Source organism: Eutrema salsugineum, unplaced genomic scaffold (assembly GCF_000478725.1).
Source record: "Eutrema salsugineum unplaced genomic scaffold, Eutsalg1_0 scaffold_2, whole genome shotgun sequence".
NCBI classification, from domain to species: Eukaryota; Viridiplantae; Streptophyta; class Magnoliopsida; order Brassicales; family Brassicaceae; genus Eutrema; species Eutrema salsugineum.
In genome coordinates, this window is record NW_006256829.1 from 9,326,845 (window position 1) to 9,344,587 (window position 17,743).

Sequence of the window (17,743 nt, forward strand, 5' to 3'; positions counted from 1 at the left end):
AATACTTTTTTAAACATTAGTGAATACTTTCTTACAAAACAAAAGAAGAAGAATATTATCTTGTATATATTTCATGGAAATAAAATTATATGGTTGATGTTTTCGGAGCTTCTATCAAACTTAGATTCATATAACTTTGTCGCGGTCATTACTCCAGTGACTAAATGCATATAGGCTGAAGTTGAACGACCTAACTTCCTAATGAAATTCATAACGAAAACGCATATAGTTTTTATTTCAGTTAAGACAATTTAAAGTCTGATGACGTTATTAAAATTTAAATTGGTGACAGACTGACAGATAACACCGATCACGTTTAGGGTGGTGAAATTTTTTCTGAAAGAGTCTATATATAATAATGTAACTATATTATTTCTTGGAGATGATTGGGAAAAATTATGACCGATCGATAACCTATGAACTCCTAGATTATCAAATAATGATGATCTAAACTAATTATAGATTGAGTTTATGTAAACTTATGTAAAATGATTATTGCTTTTGTTTTAAAATCCATGGCCAATGACAAATGAGGGATCATAATTAACAAACCCTAGAAATAGAAAATTAAGTTTCATCATAAGATTCCAAGTTAAACAACCCCTTAAAGGAATTTTTTTTGTCAGCACATGATTTTAGTGGCATTTAAAGTTTAGTATAATTAAATATTTTTTATTTGGCTTGTCTTCTACTTGTTTCGTTTTCTTCTCTCAAAGAAATCTCGTCCTAACATGGGGATTCGCAAACGCACCGACTGATTGAAATAATATTTGAATTAAAATAGTTAACATATCATAATATTAATGATTATTACTTCATTATTTTATTGATAACTTAGCTATATATAATTGTATTTGACTTATCAATAATGTTGTTATCTTATAATTTTTATATACATGTGTGTATAATTAACCAGTGTAAAGTGTATATACATAAAAAGCTATCTTGATTAAAAGCTCTTCTAACTATAGAATATGGCATATAAATTTATCATAAACTACCAAAGACTTTGAAACAAAACAATAATTTATCAACGCGTTTAATTTTGTCTCAAGTTCATCAATTTGTAACGATGCTAAAATGTTTTCTGCTGATTTTCTAGTCGATAACAATCGGATAAGTGAGATTTTAAATACTATATTATATTTTATTTGGAGTTCATAGATCTAACCAATCTTTCAAGTTTCAACTAAGTGCCGGTGCATTAAGAAACACATCTCATCGTGGTTTGCTATTACCATCCTTGAATCCAGATCCCAAAATGATTACTGTATTTCAGTATTAAAAAATCAACAATTTTAAAAACCATATTGATGTGCGGTTATTATTTAATTCCAGGATTTTGTAATAGAAAAATCAAATGATTCCATCCGCAGATGCATGCGTATGTTATTAAATATTTTAATTGTAATAAACGAATTAATGTGATTGTAGAGAAAAAGAGCTGGCTGGATGAGGCGGAGCCGCGGAGCCATGTGAGAAGAGAAGCAGGGAGGAAACTCGAAGGATTTTTATATAAAGTAAAATAAAAATAATTAATTATATTATATTCTAAACCCAAACCAAACATGATATCAAGTACAATACTTAACAGTAACTAGAGACACGATAATTGCTTTAATTGGCTTAAATAAAATCAGATTTGTTTAGAGTTCCAAAGTTTGAATCTGCAGGTCAACATCTATATTTCGACTAGTACATCACATGAATTATTGTCTGTTGATTCTGTATATATATAGACCAATACTTAAAATGTAACATAAGTTTAAGATAAATGTATTGAATTATTACTTTTTAGTTTTTACCTCCTTTTTGTTTCTTTTTAAATAACTCCTTTTAGCTTCACCTTACAACTTGATTGTATTGCGTGAAATTAATGAGAAAAAAAATTAAGAAATAATCAAATTATATATGTCTGCCGCACAGAGCAGCAGACGAATAAAAATAAAGATGGGTGCTAATTTATTAATAACATTTTGTTGTCGTAACATAAATAACATTTTGTAGTGTTGTTATACCTAAACTCCTAACAAAAAAATTAACAATTAAACGAAAATCAAACATATAAATTATTTAAATATTTTAATCTGAAATAACACACAGAAATATACGTTGATTAATGAAATACTCGCTTTAAATTTTGAAAGTCAACTTTTGTTATAATTAAGCTCCTTACTAAAACCCTATTCGTTCCTAGTATGATTTTTTTAGGGGGAAATCTAGTTCACAAAACTTAGATCCAAAATTAAATTGTGAAAAGAAGGGGGCGATTTGGTCATAATGATTTGATGTGAATAATGTAAAGAGAAATAATAATAAGAGGACTTAAAGTGAAGTGACGGCATGTGGAAGCAAAGAGAGAGTTAATAGATTTGAGGATTAATTTTAATAATACAAAGAGTTAGCACGCGTTGTAGCCTTTCTAACATACAATATGGGTCCTACTGCTAACCCCACTACACTGACTATACTACACACATCCCACATATTTATTAGGTTTATTACTATATAGATTACTTTATTATATCATCATAATTCATAACTGTGTTACATGTAGACACAAATTTGCGTTTATATACATAATAATACACTCTGTTTAATTTAATATGTGTTTTTTCTTAACATCAAACTTTCTTCCTTATTTCCTCTTAACTTTAACTGCATGTTTTCTGTATGAAATGAATATTTTTTGCATCAAGCGTATTTTGATCATCATTTAATATATTTGTATAAATATGGATAAAAAGTTGTAGTAGTATTAATATATAATATATATAAATATAAAAGCCATCCGACCAAAGATCAGTGTTAAAAGGAGAAGAGGACCGAAAGTTGTCATATTCACTGAAGTTAGAAAAGCTAAATATTTTCAATAATAAATATTCCATCGGTTCAGAATTATACGATGTTTAAGGTTTTTGCACACAGTTTAAAGATTTATTTAATTTTTATTTTTTCTATACTAAAAATATTATTTATAATTCATTTAAATATCATTCAGCCAATAATAAGACAATCTGCAGAATATAAAAGGTTAAAAACTATAAAAATTCATTAAATTTTGTATTGAAAATTGAGAACATCAAATAATTCTGAACAAAAAAAATCTTCTAAAACATCAAATAATTTTGAATAGAGGGAGTATTAATAAAAAGGGATAATCAATAAATAATATATTTCCTAATAAAAAAAATACTGTAAAATTTCTTGATGGAAAATAGATAAATACTAGTATCATTTCAGTTAATTACGACATCATTAAGGATTTCTCAAGCGGGTCCTAAAGACACGTGTCGGATACCTGGACAATAAAAGTGGGCCTTCGTCATGTGTGTTATATCTCTTCAAGTGTAATTTTCCCTCTTGTCACTCAGCTATTAGACTAGCTTTATCTTCACTAGATACTTTCTGCTTTTGGAGATGGACATATAGTTCAGTTGAAAACGAAACTGAAATAACAATTTAGGAAAACTTAAGATTTAGTGATATCTCGTAATATTATGGAGTGATCCATTTTTTTAAAAAGAATAAATAACGATTGATGATAGTTAACTCAAACGAATCCGCATTTATGTAATTTTCTTGACAAAAAGTTAGTAATAAAATGTATTTATTTATATAAAGTCAGCATTTTCTGGTATTCTGTGCATTTATTATTACGATTACGTTGCCTACTAATCTAAACCTTAGTTTTATCGCAGTTTAAACTTTAGACAAATGAACCCGAATTGGAGATTACATTATATCTAATATATATGAGTACAATGTGTACTAAGGATATAATTTTAATACTTCCTCCGTTTCACAAAGAGTGTCGTTTTAAGATTTTATTTTTGTTTCACAAAAAATGTCGTTTTATATTTTTAATGCAAAATTTTAAACAATATTCCAGTTTTAACCCTATTAATTTAATATATTTATTAGATAAAACAAATTATTTAATGTATTAATAAGGGACAAAATTGTACTTTTAATAATTTTATTAATATGTGTGAAAAATGTCAGATGACACTCTTTGTGAAACGGATGGAGTATTATTTATATAATTTTATAATCGTAGTTACAGAGAACCAATTAACGACCAGCTTAGTTCCCACATACAATGAATCGGATTCAGAATATATGATTTAGACTAACTACAATTGAGATATTAAAACAATATTTAACTGCTAAATGGTTTTAATAGATCTTTACAAGAATGTTGAATCCAAGTTAAATTGAATTATATTAAAATGTTGAACCTTACAATGAAGGATAGAAAGATAGTGCCATATGCTGCTTTCATTAGTTGTGTTGATATTTTTTCATGCTACCACAAAACAACGGAGAGCAAGGAACAAGATCTTGGGTCTGCTCAACCATTTGGGAGAGTGGATTGATACTGAGGAAGGCATTAAAGAATTGGCCGTGCAGTATTTCGAAGGCCTTTTTACTTCTTCGTGCCCTCAAGATCCAACCTCGGTACTCCACGGGGTTTCGGCATCGGTTACTGAAGCGATGAATGAAAGTCTTACCCGTGAGATCTCGGAAGAGGAAGTTCGACGAGCTTTATTCTCCCTAAACCCCGGAAAAGCTCCAGGACCCGACGGGTTAACAGCACTGTTTTATCGGAAATTTTGGGGTACAATTAAGATGGATCTCCTCCAGACGATTAGAGATTTCTTTTCTTCGGGGACGTTTGACGCACAACTAAATGAGACAAACATTTGTCTGATCCCGAAAGGAGATAAGCCACGTGAGATGACTGGCTTCCGACCCATAAGCTTGTGCAACGTTAGCTACAAGATCATCTCTAAGATTCTCAGCTTTAGGCTGAAAAAGTTCCTTCCAGATCTTATTTCTGAGACCCAATCAGCTTTTGTAGCGGGAAGATTGATCACGGATAACATCCTTATTGCACAAGAGAATTTCAATGCCCTCCGTTCTAACCCTGCTTGCCGGAAGAAATTCATGGCAGTAAAAACGGACATGAGTAAAGCATATGACAGAGTGGAGTGGTCGTTCCTCCGTGCCTTGATGGGAAAGATGGGATTTGCTCCCCGCTGGATTGAATGGGTGATGTATTGTATCTCGTCAGTATCCTACAATATCCTCCTAAACGGGAAACCGAGAGGATGTATTAAACCATCTCGAGGAATCAGACAAGGCGACCCCATATCACCGTATCTTTTCATCTTGTGTACCGAAGCCTTAGTCTCTCAACTCCGTTTAGCCGAAGCACAAGAGAAACTACAAGGCCTCCGGATCGCTAGGGCTAGTCCCACCACATCTCACCTTTTATTTGCAGACGATAGTCTCTTCTTCTGTAAGGCTGAACCCGTACAAAGTCGTGAACTTATTGGCATTATCCGCTCCTACGGCGAGGCTTCAGGGCAAAAGATTAATTTTACGAAATCATCTATTATGTTTGGCAACGATGTTCCAACTATCACCCGTCAAGAAGTCAATACCACTATTGGGATCTACCAAGAAAGAGGCATGGGCACATACCTTGGGCTCCCAGAGAAACTCCACGGTTCCAAAGCACAAGTTTTTGCTTTTGTTCGGGACAGGCTCCAAAACCGGGTTAATTCATGGTCCTCAAAACTCCTGTCTAAAGGGGGCAAAGAAATCTTGATTAAATCCCAAGCTCAAGCGATTCCGACATATGTTATGTCGTGTTTTCTTCTCCCGAAAGCTATTTGCTCCAAACTTAGAAGTGCAATTGCCAATTTTTGGTGGAGCTCCAAGGAGGAAAGCAGAGGTATCCATTGGGTATCTTGGGACTCCCTTTGCACCCATCTCGCAGAGGGAGGTCTCGGGTTCAGGACTTTTGAAGAATTCAACCTCGCTCTCCTAGCGAAACAGTTGTGGCGCCTCTTTCGGTTCTCCGACTCCCTTCTGAACCAGGTCTTAAAAGGAAGATACTACAAATACTGTAGTCCCCTAGAGATTACTGTCTCCAACCGTCCGTCATACGGATGGCGAAGCATCTTAGCTGCTAAACCCCTTCTAGCTTTGGGCCTTCGTAAGAACATTGGATCGGGGTTTGAAACGTTGGTGTGGTCAGATCCGTGGATCCCAGACGACCCGCCCCGACCTCCTGTAGGACTACATGTTGAACGAGATCCTCTTCTATTCGTCAACTCCTTGATTGATTTTGAATCAAAACAATGGAAATCAGCCCGACTTCGGGAGCTTTTCCCGCCCGAGGAGATAGCCCTTATCCTAGGGATTCGTCCGAGTCAAAATGTCTCGAGAGATGGATACAGCTGGTCCCTCACTAAATCCGGTAATTATACGGTAAAATCAGGCTATTGGATTGCGAGATCCCTATCTCGTCTTGCTTGTGACCCCCTCTTCAGGGACCTAGTACTACGATACTGTCGGCGCAAGCTTGGAAGTTAAAAACTACGCGAAAAATTAAACATTTCGTGTGGCAATGTATTACGGGTTGTCTGGCGACATGCCAACGTCTAGCTTCCCGCCATATTGGAAGGGATAAAAGATGTCCCCGGTGCGGTGCAGAGAAAGAGTCTATTAACCATGTTATTTTTGAATGCCCACCATCGAAGCAAGTATGGGCACTCTCACCTATCCCTTCGGCACCAAGCATTTTCCCCCAAGCTTCTATCTTTGGTAATCTTGACTACCTGTTTTGGAGAGCTAAGGAATTTGGAACATCTGAAGAAAATCTACGTATCTTCCCTTGAATTATGTGGTTCTTATGGAAGTCAAGGAACAAAAAAGTCTTCGGACAACATAGATGATCTTCCCCCAGATATTCTGGAGCATGCAATACATGAGGAGGAAACTTGGAGGAATGCTAACGAGGAGGACTATACCTTAGAGGTGACAGGAGTTAGACGAGAGCTTGGAAGTGCGTCTTTGACGTCCATCACGACCTGTTACTTTGATGGCGCTTGGCACGATTCAGATCCTCTCAGTGGCCACGGTTGGCTGGTATCGTTGGGAGACAGAATACTCCGAGTTGGACTTAGAAGCTCGTCGTGTAGTCTATCGCCCCTCCATGCCGAGCTAGACTCTCTTCTTTGGGCTATGAAGTGCATTCTCTCGGCCAACATCCAATGTGAAACTTTTGCGACGGATTGCCTTGACCTCCTAGCTATGACGGATTCCCCAACTGAGTGGCCTACATTTGCAGCTGAACTTGGGGATTTCAAAGCTATGTTTTCCCAATTTAGATCCTTTAAATTAGTTTATATTCCTCGTCTTTGTAACGTCCGTGCGGATAAACTTGCCAAGAGTGCAAGAACACGAGGTTTAAGATTTTCCCATGTAAACTTTTCAGTTCCGGTCTGGCTTTCTCTTGAGGAGAGTCTTTTATTGCAAACTTAATAATATGAGGGTTTTTGTTGAAAAAAAAAAATTATCTGTAGTCAATTATTTTAAAATAAATAAATTAATTTTGTTTACACCAAATTTATTATTTTTATACTATCTATGTACAAACTTATTTTATTTGATTTAGACACAAAAAATACTTTTTATTAAAAATTATTTTTGATCACAAAAACAAAAACATACAAGAAAATAAGAATATGAAATTAAACCACAACTACTGTAAAATGAAAAAATTGAATTAGTGTTGAATTATTAGCTGAAAGATTAAAAAATGATGTATTTAAAAAAAAATTAGAAAGTTGAATTGAAAAACAGTTTTTAAATAGTACCAATGAAAATCATTAACGACAAAACACCATTAACTATTTTAATGCAAAAGTTAGGGAATCTCTTGATGCTCGAGCCAGATGTAATCTTGTGCGGATCCAAAAAAAATGCCTTTTACTAATATTATTTTTTTGTGCTGAATTTTCGTTTTCACAGAACAGTATCTTTGTTAGTATTTTAAGTATCCCACGTTGGTCTATGACTCTATAATCGTCCGGTTTTATCTTGTACTTGATATCGAGTTACTTTTAATAATTGATGTGCATATCGGAAAGTTAACTTTTTATTTATAAGATATTATTATAACTTTTAATGCTAATTTTCAAGTTAATGCTTATTTGATGTCATTTAGACAAAGTGGATGAATCAACTCAAGACAGAGACGTCAATTATAACTAATACACCATATCCTATTAGAGAATCCGAAATATTAAGATCCCGATTAGATTTTGGTACTGAAAAGACTAGTACATAATTGGATTAAAAGATCATTTTATTTGATAACTTTTTTTCTTCTTCCACATATCTTTGGACCTGACCGGGCAAAGGCTAGACACAAGCATACTGATTGGTCTACCTATACTATTTCGTAAATTATTAAATAAGTGACATTTTTTTTAAGAGTGGAAATAATCCGGTGCTAGTTTCTTGTCTTGATCCGCAAATAGTTAGGTCTGTGATCACAAAGGAGAACTAAGAAGTACCATTTTTTTTTTTATTCCATCTCAATTTATTTTTGTAGTATAATCCGATGCTTATCTTCACGCCTTTCTTCACTCGTTTCTCTTCATAGTACTGTACAAACAAATATAATTTTCTTTTTTTATCAACACCAAGATTTTGTAAATTCATTATAAAAGGAAAAAAAATCAGGATACCACAAAATGAAAATATTTCTCTTAAGATATGACAGAATCTATAAACTAAAAGGAGTAACTACTATTATGTTTACCAATATAAAAACTAAAGATTTGTATGTTTTGAAATTTGAAACACGCAAAAGTGTTCTGAAGAAATCGAAGTGGTAAAGAGTAAACTGAAATTACCTGCAATTAACTAAGAGAGAGAGAGGAGAAAGAAGGATGATTTTTTTGGAAGTATGAAAGATTCACTGGAGGACTTTTTTGGGGTCAAGCTGTCCACTGGAGTAGCTAGAAGGAACCGCAGAGAGCTCGAGTCTTCCTTTCCATTCTTCTCCGGGCTTCAATGTGATTGGTCTTTCGATAGCTGCAGCTTCAACACAAAGCATTTGCTTATAGTCTTCATCTCCCAAGTCAGAGATCGACTTTGATTTCTTATCCCAAGGATTCCACACCACTGAAAGATGATTACCACATCAAATGATATCAGTTCTGCGTTGTGATAGTATAAAAACCTGGATTCTGATAAAGACTGGGTTTTGGGGTTTACCAGCATCAGCAAGCCCGTCCTTGCGAACAACGAAAGTCCTCTTTTTCTCGTGGTCCAGAATAGCAATCTTTGTAGGAGTGCTTAGGTAGATTTTGTCAATCTGTTTTTTGAACATGTAACAGGTTTGTTTTTTTTTAGTGATGATACGAGGCATAGATATATTTCAGAAAGAAAGGAGAATATTGGAATCGCAAACTTACTTCAGATTCAAAAGTTATAGCATCGCCTTGTTCGGTAAAACGTTCTCTGTTCTTTAAGTTGTCTAGATAATCCAGCGTCTCCAATCCTTCAACCCGTACTTCACTGAACACAAGTAAACCGATGCATATCAGTATTTCTATTCTAGAGATTCCCGGAAAGATAGATGAGTTTAGTACAACATAAACTCTATACTTTGGGAAAATGAAAACTAAAAACAATGGAGATCCGTGGCCTTCAAATATGACCAGTAAAATCGCACCAAGTCGGCATTAAAATACATGAATGCAGTGAGAGTTACCTGATGTCCGAGACAGAGAAATAGGTGTGGTAAGCAAATGTGAATGTAAATTGCTTTCCATCAGAGTTGGTGTTCCTGATACGAGATGTCAGTGTCAATTCTCCTTCAGATCCCAAAGCTACCCTCAGCCTGAACTCAAAACTGAAATGGATACACCGAGATGAAAGTTATGAACGTTCTTCAGCTCTTCGTTGTGAAAGTTCATGAAGAAAAAAGACCCAAGAATCTATGTAGTCATGTATAGCTTAATGCGTGCATACTGTTTTAAGAAAATATAGAAAGCGAGTTCTGAAGAATCTTACTTGTGAGGCCATGTCTTCAGATCGTCTTCAGTTGGCCTTAGGATCAGGTCAACGAAGCCATTAGAAGAAGAATTCGATGGCAAAGGAGGTGGATTAGCATCAACTTCCCATATCCTGTTTCTAGCGAATCCATGTGATTCGAGTGTACCAAGGTTACTGAACTGCACGTACAGAAACACAATTTCATGAGCATATTGAATAGTAAAATGGAACAAACAGAGGAAGAGATATAAACACATACTTGTGGAAAGCATAGTGGAATCCCTCCACGGATTGGTTTTGGAGGCTTGAATATAGCCTGCACAATTCATAGCACATGGTTTCAGATCTCCAATGCTTGGAGCTCATATACACACGTAACCGGACAGAACAAACTACTCTAGCATGAGTAAAATACTAGACTTCAAAATCAAATGTGCTCTATTCTTTCACATGCTTCTTTAGAACATTATGCTAAGCACGAAGTGAAGATCCTATATTTTAAAGTAAGGATCAATGTAAAGAATGAAATTTTGGCAAAGATTTCCCAAATCTTTCACCATATTCCTTGAGCCAATCATTTTAAATATGAAGAAAAATACTCTGTTGCATTATGGAGACACAAACAACCAGAGAAACAACATGAAATACCGTTAGCATCCGATTCCGACTTCTTTAAAGCACCATTTTAATTTCTTCATAAATCCAAGTTAAAAGGGACAGTATCTTGAGCTCTTTTTATATTTCTAATGGAGTTTGAAACAATTTTTTTCTTTTCATGAACCAAATGTCACATTTCGTCAACACGAAACTCAAACTTAAATCACGTAGAAGATGGTATAGATCTGCAGTACCTTGCTACTGAGGTAAAGTAACTCCTCTCCGTTCTCATTCTTCCAAGAAGTCACATGACCGCCATACAAGTACACCTGCATTTGTTCAAGATCAAAGTTATAATACAGAACAAACATTCAAACAAAGATGGAGATCAGTAACTAAATTTGCAGACAGCTTACTCTGTTTGATAATTACTGAATTTAAAAATTAAATCAACGGATCATCGCTCATGATTTCTCGATTCTCTATCTTACCCAAAAGATGCATAGATTACACTTACATTTGCACATTCCTCAACGAAGATTGAGCAGTAATAGACGCACAGATCCGGTTCTTCCGTAAGCAAATGCATAAAACAATATACAGTACACAATCACTACAGCTAAAAACCCAATGATCTAAGAGATTCACAATCGCAATCAAACGAGAACAGAGATCTAAGAACTGAACAAAAGATCTAAATCTCAGATCAATCTCGGCGGAGAAAGAGCAAGTACACAATGGAGTGAAAAAAGGAGATGAAAGCAGCGGCGTGGCGGGAGAATACCTCGGCGGAGCGGCCGCGAGACTCGCGGAGGACGATTTTGTCGAGCCCATTGATGCCTTTAGCGAGCTCAAAGGAAGGACGCTCCGTCGCCATGGAAAGTACAGAAACTATCAGAATCAATAAGAAGATCGAAATCCAGGAATTCTCCGTCGTTTCTGCTCTTCTTCTTCTTCTCTCACTCCCTTTTTCGTCGCTTCTTCACGCTAAAGGGGAAAAAAGGTAGCTGCCACACTTTTTGCCGTTTTTGTTTGAACCGTCTCTCTCCTATGGCTGCATAATGTTTTCTTTTAATTATATTTATTTTGTTTAAGATTTTCCTCCGTTTTACTTTCGTTATAAAATTAAGCAGATAGATTTAAAAGAAAGAGAATTTTAAACATGGATTAATGAAGATTAGTAGATTACTGAAGATAGATTTAATTTACATTGTTTCTTCAATAACATAAAGCAACAGAGAAAAGTCAAGCCCAGGACCCAAAAAAAGAATCTCACAGCCACACATATCAGTGAGATAATAAAACAAAAAAGAAATACAAAAAAAAGTCCTAAGAATCAAAGTTTAGATAATTTGAGTTATGTATATATATAAAAAATGTAGAGAATATACGATTTTTAAAAAACTATATATATCTGATTATTTGTAAGCAGCTCATAAGATGCAGATGATACATGTATGATGCTCTCTTTGTGTTTTCTTGAACTGCAAAAACAGAGGAAGACAGATTAATACTCTTTTTTTTTGGATGAATAGATTAATACATTAAAACTATACTCAACTGGATTTCTTGAAGTATCAATACATAAACATTGCATCGAAACATGACCAAGAATCTGAGTTAACAATTGCACAGAAACGAGATTAAAAACCTGGGAAAAAGGATCAACTTACAGGTTTTGGGTTGAGATGATGATGATGATGAAGAAGAAGAGTGAGTTCTTGAGGGAAGAGTGTTCAGAATAAATGAACAGCCATTTTAAGCTTGTTTTGTTTCCACTTAGGAAGTTTATAGAATTCATTCTTTGTCATCTCAAATTTCTCCTTGAATTCTGCTGAAGTCATGTATGCCTGGAAAGAGAAGGTGTTTTCATTAAATACAAACCCAATAAACGAATGTTATATAAACCCTATACTATATGTTAAGTGTTTGAAGAGTCTGACCTCTCTTCTAGTGAGGTCGATATCTGAAACAGGATCCTCTGAGTCAGTTTTAAGGCGTTCGTATGGGAAAGTAGGGAGGCTGCTTTCTTGTTCTGCTTCTTCTTCTTCTTTTGAATCTTCATGAATTCTACTCATTGATTCTTCCCCTGTCGTCTCTGTTGTTGGATTTGGTGCCCCCGCTTCGTTTGTAGCTTCATACATCAAAAAGATCAAAGAAGGGTAAGCTCAAGATCTTGACTTTTCTCATCAAATCGATAGTTTGGAGGTGTTCAAATGTTTTAAGTCTTTTTTTGCTGCATACCTTCAGATAAACCGGGGCTAGTTGGTGGTTCTTGAGGAGTAGGTCGAGATCGTTCGAAAAGCGCTGTGCGGGCTGCAATAGCTGCAGATTTGGGAGCAAGCTTTGTGAGGTCTGGTGCAAGAGATTTCGGGTAAAGCTTCCGGACCATTGGGCTAACCATAGGTGGTGGAGTTGATTGGTTTCTTGTGTTTATCTTCTCAAAGTTTGCAGCAAGTGCGTTGAAAGCTGGAGACCGTCCTCTCACACGTGCTCTGTCTGGACTAAATGTCATACTTCTTGACCGCGGCTGCGACTTTTCTGGAACACTGGACCGGCTGCTGTAAACGGGTACTCTCCTTTTAGGTTTCTAAGCAAAAAAAAGGACACAACATCTAAGACAGAACTCCAGAGATTGATTTCGCACAAATGTAACCAGATAAGGTAAAGCGTTTTACATCTAGAAGCGGCTTTCCTTTGTTTGTCAGGACTGCAAGCTTTCTCTGGAAAGAGTTTCCATGCATCTGCAAGAAGCAGTTTTAAAATACGAGTTAGATTCCGGGGAGCGAACTTCGGAGCAAGTTTGGAGAGAGAAGTTTCACTTACTGCAGATTTAGATGAGTCCCAGGTGAAGAACCGAGTGAAAAATGGAGGTTCGTTTCCTTCCGTTACAATGTATATCGGTGTTTCGCTTGATAGATTCTCTAGAAGGAAGTCATGCTTAAGGAATTTCTGTTGAGGAAGACAACGAGGCAGAGGAACTATTAGAACAGTTTTGCAGTTTTGTATGTTAATCTATTAGGATGTATCTTAGGTACCTCTCCAATGGCTAAAACTTGCGGTTTCTTCTTTTTGTCGACTTGTTGCCCCACCCAAACAAAGATCTCAGTGTGACAATCAAGAATGAAGATATCTTCAGTCATCAAATCATCTTGAGTGAAGTTAAAGATCTCTGTAACCTATATGGGAATATAAAGAAAGAAGAGCATCTATAAAACCCCGAGATATATGATCATTACAAAAACATGGCATATAAAAATGAAAACCACACGGTACCTTCAGATTTTCTGGTACCACAAGAGTAACACCGGATAACAAAACCCACCAGAAATTGCAAAAAGACATTTTAGATCATCAATTCTTGGATTGAGAAAATAAAGTGAAAATTCTGGGAACATATACTGGCAAATGGTTTTACCGTTTGAGAATGTGCAAGAGAAGAGATGAGGATCACTCTCTCCATCTTTTTTGATCTTTTGGCTCGGATATTCTGTTTTTCCTCCTAATAATTCCCAAAACTGTTCACACTCTGAGCCTTCCTTTTGTGCCTTGGTGTGTTCATTTGGCTGTATTACAAATAAAAAAACAAGAACCAGAAGTTCAACCATGTGAGAGATCTGACAAGGTAAGATACTAAGCTCCCAAATGCAGAAACAAAGCTCAGTATTACCTTAATCAGATCCAACATTCTCTCCATAAGTTCTTGATCATCCGAGGAAGTTAGATTGCCACACCAAGTGAAAACAGTAGAATTACCATGTAATATATAACAATGCGAAGAATTTAACCCTGTGGAAACCTGTTGGAACCAGATACTAATTGGATTACCTCTACTAAACTGATGAACAAGAAAGCTGGTTAATTATGGTTTTCAGTACACGTACCGCTTCTATCTGTATGGCTTGCATGTTCTCGGGTCCAGAACCTTGAACTCTAAACAGCGCAACACCTTCTGCATCGTAAGTAGTGTCAGGGACTTCGTTTTCTGCTATGTACTTTTTGAAAGCATCACTTAGACCACCCTGAGACAAAGATAAACGATTTTTTTTTTTGTAGAGATTATGATAAATATTACTTCAAATTTAACATATGAATACTTGAAGAAAAAACTTAGATAGTAGACCTTAAATGTGATGAAGCTTTGCATGATCACGAAAAACTGAATCGGTTCTTTTCCCTCATAAATGCGAGCCTGCACGGATTAACAAGCAATTGAGATAAATCGAAAATGTATATAGACCTTAGAATCTATAACGGAAAAAACAGGAAGAAGCACCTGAGCCGGCATAAATTTCATGGATTCAACCATCTTGCTTGCCATGGATATAGCAGATGCTCTGTCTTCCTATATATATATATATATATAATCATCAGTGAGGACTGAGCACACATAGAGAGCAAGAATCTTTATATATATATATATATATGTGATGAAATTTACCTCGACGCTTTGCTTTCCTAACCAAGTACCCACTAGATGTTCCTCTCTGTCTTCTCCGGGATATGAGTAGTGGAATATATAACAATCTCCGCTATAGAACTTTGATTGCTCCGCTGCTTCAAGAAGGATCTTTTCCTCGCGATTGATTCGCCACACCTGCAAAATTTCATAGTTAACAATCAAAAGACTATGTTTTGATTATGTTTAACTTATTCGAACACACCAACTCAACAAAGATATAGTCACTACCTGGAGATTTCCTGTACCATCAATGTATGGCTTAGGTTCGTCTTTAGAAGAAGAAGAAGTCTTAACCAGGCCTTGAACGTTAACCCCTTGCCGTTGCAAAAGAGCTGGTGAAGGAACAAACAGAGTATAAGTATCTCATAACTGAAATTTAAACTTCAAAATCAATGAAAATAGTATTAGTATACTACACCTGCAACTTTGCCTCTGCCTTGCTGGGGCTCAGCTACGGTACTCGTAGCCGGCCATGAATCAAACTTAGATCGGAACATCACTGTCTCAAATCCTTCCATCACACTGACTAGATTCGATTTTGGGCGTTCAGACGAACGGAAAAACTCCTGAAAAACGAATAATAACAATATGAGATTGAACAAAACCCATCAAAACAAGACTATTCGTTTGGTGGATGAGAAGAAATGTACTTCTGCAGCTTCACTTGCACTCTTTCTTTGGTCGATTGAAGTATTTCGTCCCTTCCAAACGAACAATTCAAGACCACAATCAAGAATATAACATTTGTCAGTTTTCAGAAGCTCTTTCTCCAAAGACTCAGCCTCTACGGGTTCTGTCTGTCCCTTCTCAACACTTGAAAGATCAAACATGTCTCAAGTTAGAACACAATCAGCTGTTCCAGTAATTACTTTTATGAAGATCCTAGGTGTTCTGTTCTACCTGAAGAGTTTGATCCCGTCAGATTCAGCAGTTTTGTCATCACTGACAGCTGGCTTCTTAGGAAGCGGAGCAAACCCACCAAACAAACCCCAAAACTCTCCAGCTTCAGCATCAGCCATCATCCTCCCATCCTCTACAAGAAATAAAAGCACTCTCAACTCAATAACGTTGGTAAGAAAAGCTTTACCCTTCCATGGTTTTAAACAGGTTAGTTTACTTACCAACAGCTGCGATATCGCACTTTCCATCATGGTAAGTGTCTTTAATGTACTGAACAACCTCAAGAGCTTTTGCTCTTTCTTGAATACTCGAATTGGAACCATTGAATTGAAATATTTTAGACTCAGTATCAAGAATGAAAACATCTTCGTGGTTGAGAGTCGATCGAGCAAACGGAACCTGTAAATGAGATAAGAATGCAAACCAAGATGAAATATAAAGAACCAGTTGAGTAAAAAGACATTTGGGGACATTCTTTCTTCAAAAGACTTGCCTCTTTGACACGGACGACATGTTTGCCTTTGCAGATATACAGACGCGTCTGATGCTCCTCGGGCTTTACATGGTTGAACCCGGAAGCAACTCCACCTTCTTGAGGTATTATGCAAGGTTTAAAGTAGGAAAGGAACTTCTCGGTCTCGTGGCCCTGCACTTCTCGGTACTGAACAGCACGCCCACCTAACGCTGAATCCAACTCAACTGTCTTGACGGCTACAGCACCTGCTTCATCCTGTTTTCATCAACAAACCACATATGATTCTTATTTCCTGAAACAAGGTTATGAATATGCAAAAATAAAATGAGACTGTTACCTGGCTGGAATCTTTACCGAGCCAGTAGTGAATATCGTGATGCAGAGAACCGTTTCTTGACGCTGTGGTCTGGCATGAGATAAGAAGGGTTTTAGACACTATCAAGAAGTATATATCATCAAACAGAGAAGAAACACGAAAGACTACCGACCTTTAAGACTATATAGCAATCCCCGGTGAAAAATTTACCGTGAGACTCTTTTGGAACAGTGACAGGCTTGAAGCCCTCGATGCGCCATATTTCAATCCCGCTGTATATGCAACCAGGAGATATAAAATATGCAGATGATTTAGAAGCAATATTGCAGGGACTTAACAAAAAAAAAAAAATTATAAGTGGGAGAAGGTTACGATTTCTGGCCACATCCTTGGAGAGCCTGATCTAAATCTCTCATCGAAAACGTCATTCTGGTTTTATGCAAAGCTTAAACTCTCCTTAGCTTCTTAGATTTCAAGAAACAAACCCAACCTGCAAAGATCATTAACGAGTAGGAAACTGAGACTTTTCCGGAGAAACTCAAACTCGGAGGTTCTTCTCGATGTCTCAATGCGTGTAACAAGCAAACAAAAAAGAGATATTCTAATCTACACAATGTAGTTGGAAACAAAAGGAGAAATCTCTTGAATGGTGCACACGATGTTTGGAGCAATGTAGGTACTAGAAGAATCGCTGTAACAACAGTTGTGATTGAGATACGAAGCTTATATTGATTAATTACAGCCAAACATTCTCTATCATTTACTCATGATCCGGAAAAGACCTGCAAATTTCAGACAAAAGCCACAATAACAGAGGATAATTCAACACGAGCAAGTAGTTTCATCATATCAGAGATGAAAATTCAGCCAGATTCGTAAGAAAAATGATTGGTTTCGCGGCGATCGAACCCACATGAATGATCCCCAAACAAAAACGAGTTGGACGGTGATAAAACTACATGCATGAAGCTGATGCATAATGGGATAATAAATAAATGAGTTATTTTTTGTCACATGGATTACGAATTAATTATCTCTGTAGAATTTCTAAAAAGAAAAAGAAGAAAATTTGAAGACCAGATTCACAAAGAAATACTTTTTACGGATTCTTTAGCATAAAAAAAAACTA

At 36.1% G+C, this 17,743-nt stretch overlaps 2 protein-coding genes across 2 annotated transcripts; both read right to left on the minus strand.

The window, feature by feature from the left end:
* Positions 1 to 8,301: 8,301 nt before the first annotated feature.
* On the minus strand, positions 8,302 to 11,513 carry LOC18017101 (putative glucose-6-phosphate 1-epimerase). The gene is made up of 9 exons (XM_006401153.2): positions 11,246 to 11,513; positions 10,716 to 10,790; positions 10,124 to 10,180; positions 9,883 to 10,043; positions 9,581 to 9,721; positions 9,282 to 9,384; positions 9,082 to 9,181; positions 8,718 to 8,988; positions 8,302 to 8,466 (listed from the first exon to the last, which is right to left on the minus strand). The coding sequence occupies exons 1-8, from the start codon at positions 11,336 to 11,338 to the stop codon at positions 8,780 to 8,782; spliced, it is 939 nt and encodes a 312-aa protein (XP_006401216.1). The 5' UTR covers positions 11,339 to 11,513; the 3' UTR covers positions 8,302 to 8,466; positions 8,718 to 8,779.
* Positions 11,514 to 11,892: 379 nt separating this feature from the next.
* Positions 11,893 to 17,102, minus strand: LOC18017102 (villin-5). The gene is made up of 23 exons (XM_024156516.1): positions 16,987 to 17,102; positions 16,787 to 16,886; positions 16,636 to 16,704; positions 16,317 to 16,553; positions 16,045 to 16,222; positions 15,824 to 15,956; positions 15,574 to 15,736; positions 15,342 to 15,489; positions 15,152 to 15,255; positions 14,903 to 15,058; positions 14,738 to 14,806; positions 14,585 to 14,653; positions 14,346 to 14,483; positions 14,132 to 14,260; positions 13,880 to 14,027; positions 13,738 to 13,748; positions 13,500 to 13,640; positions 13,288 to 13,413; positions 13,140 to 13,205; positions 12,706 to 13,051; positions 12,405 to 12,595; positions 12,135 to 12,311; positions 11,893 to 11,945 (listed from the first exon to the last, which is right to left on the minus strand). Exons 1-22 carry the CDS (start codon positions 17,040 to 17,042, stop codon positions 12,198 to 12,200), a joined length of 2,892 nt encoding a protein of 963 aa, XP_024012284.1. The 5' UTR covers positions 17,043 to 17,102; the 3' UTR covers positions 11,893 to 11,945; positions 12,135 to 12,197.
* Between the last annotated feature and the right edge of the window lie 641 nt (positions 17,103 to 17,743).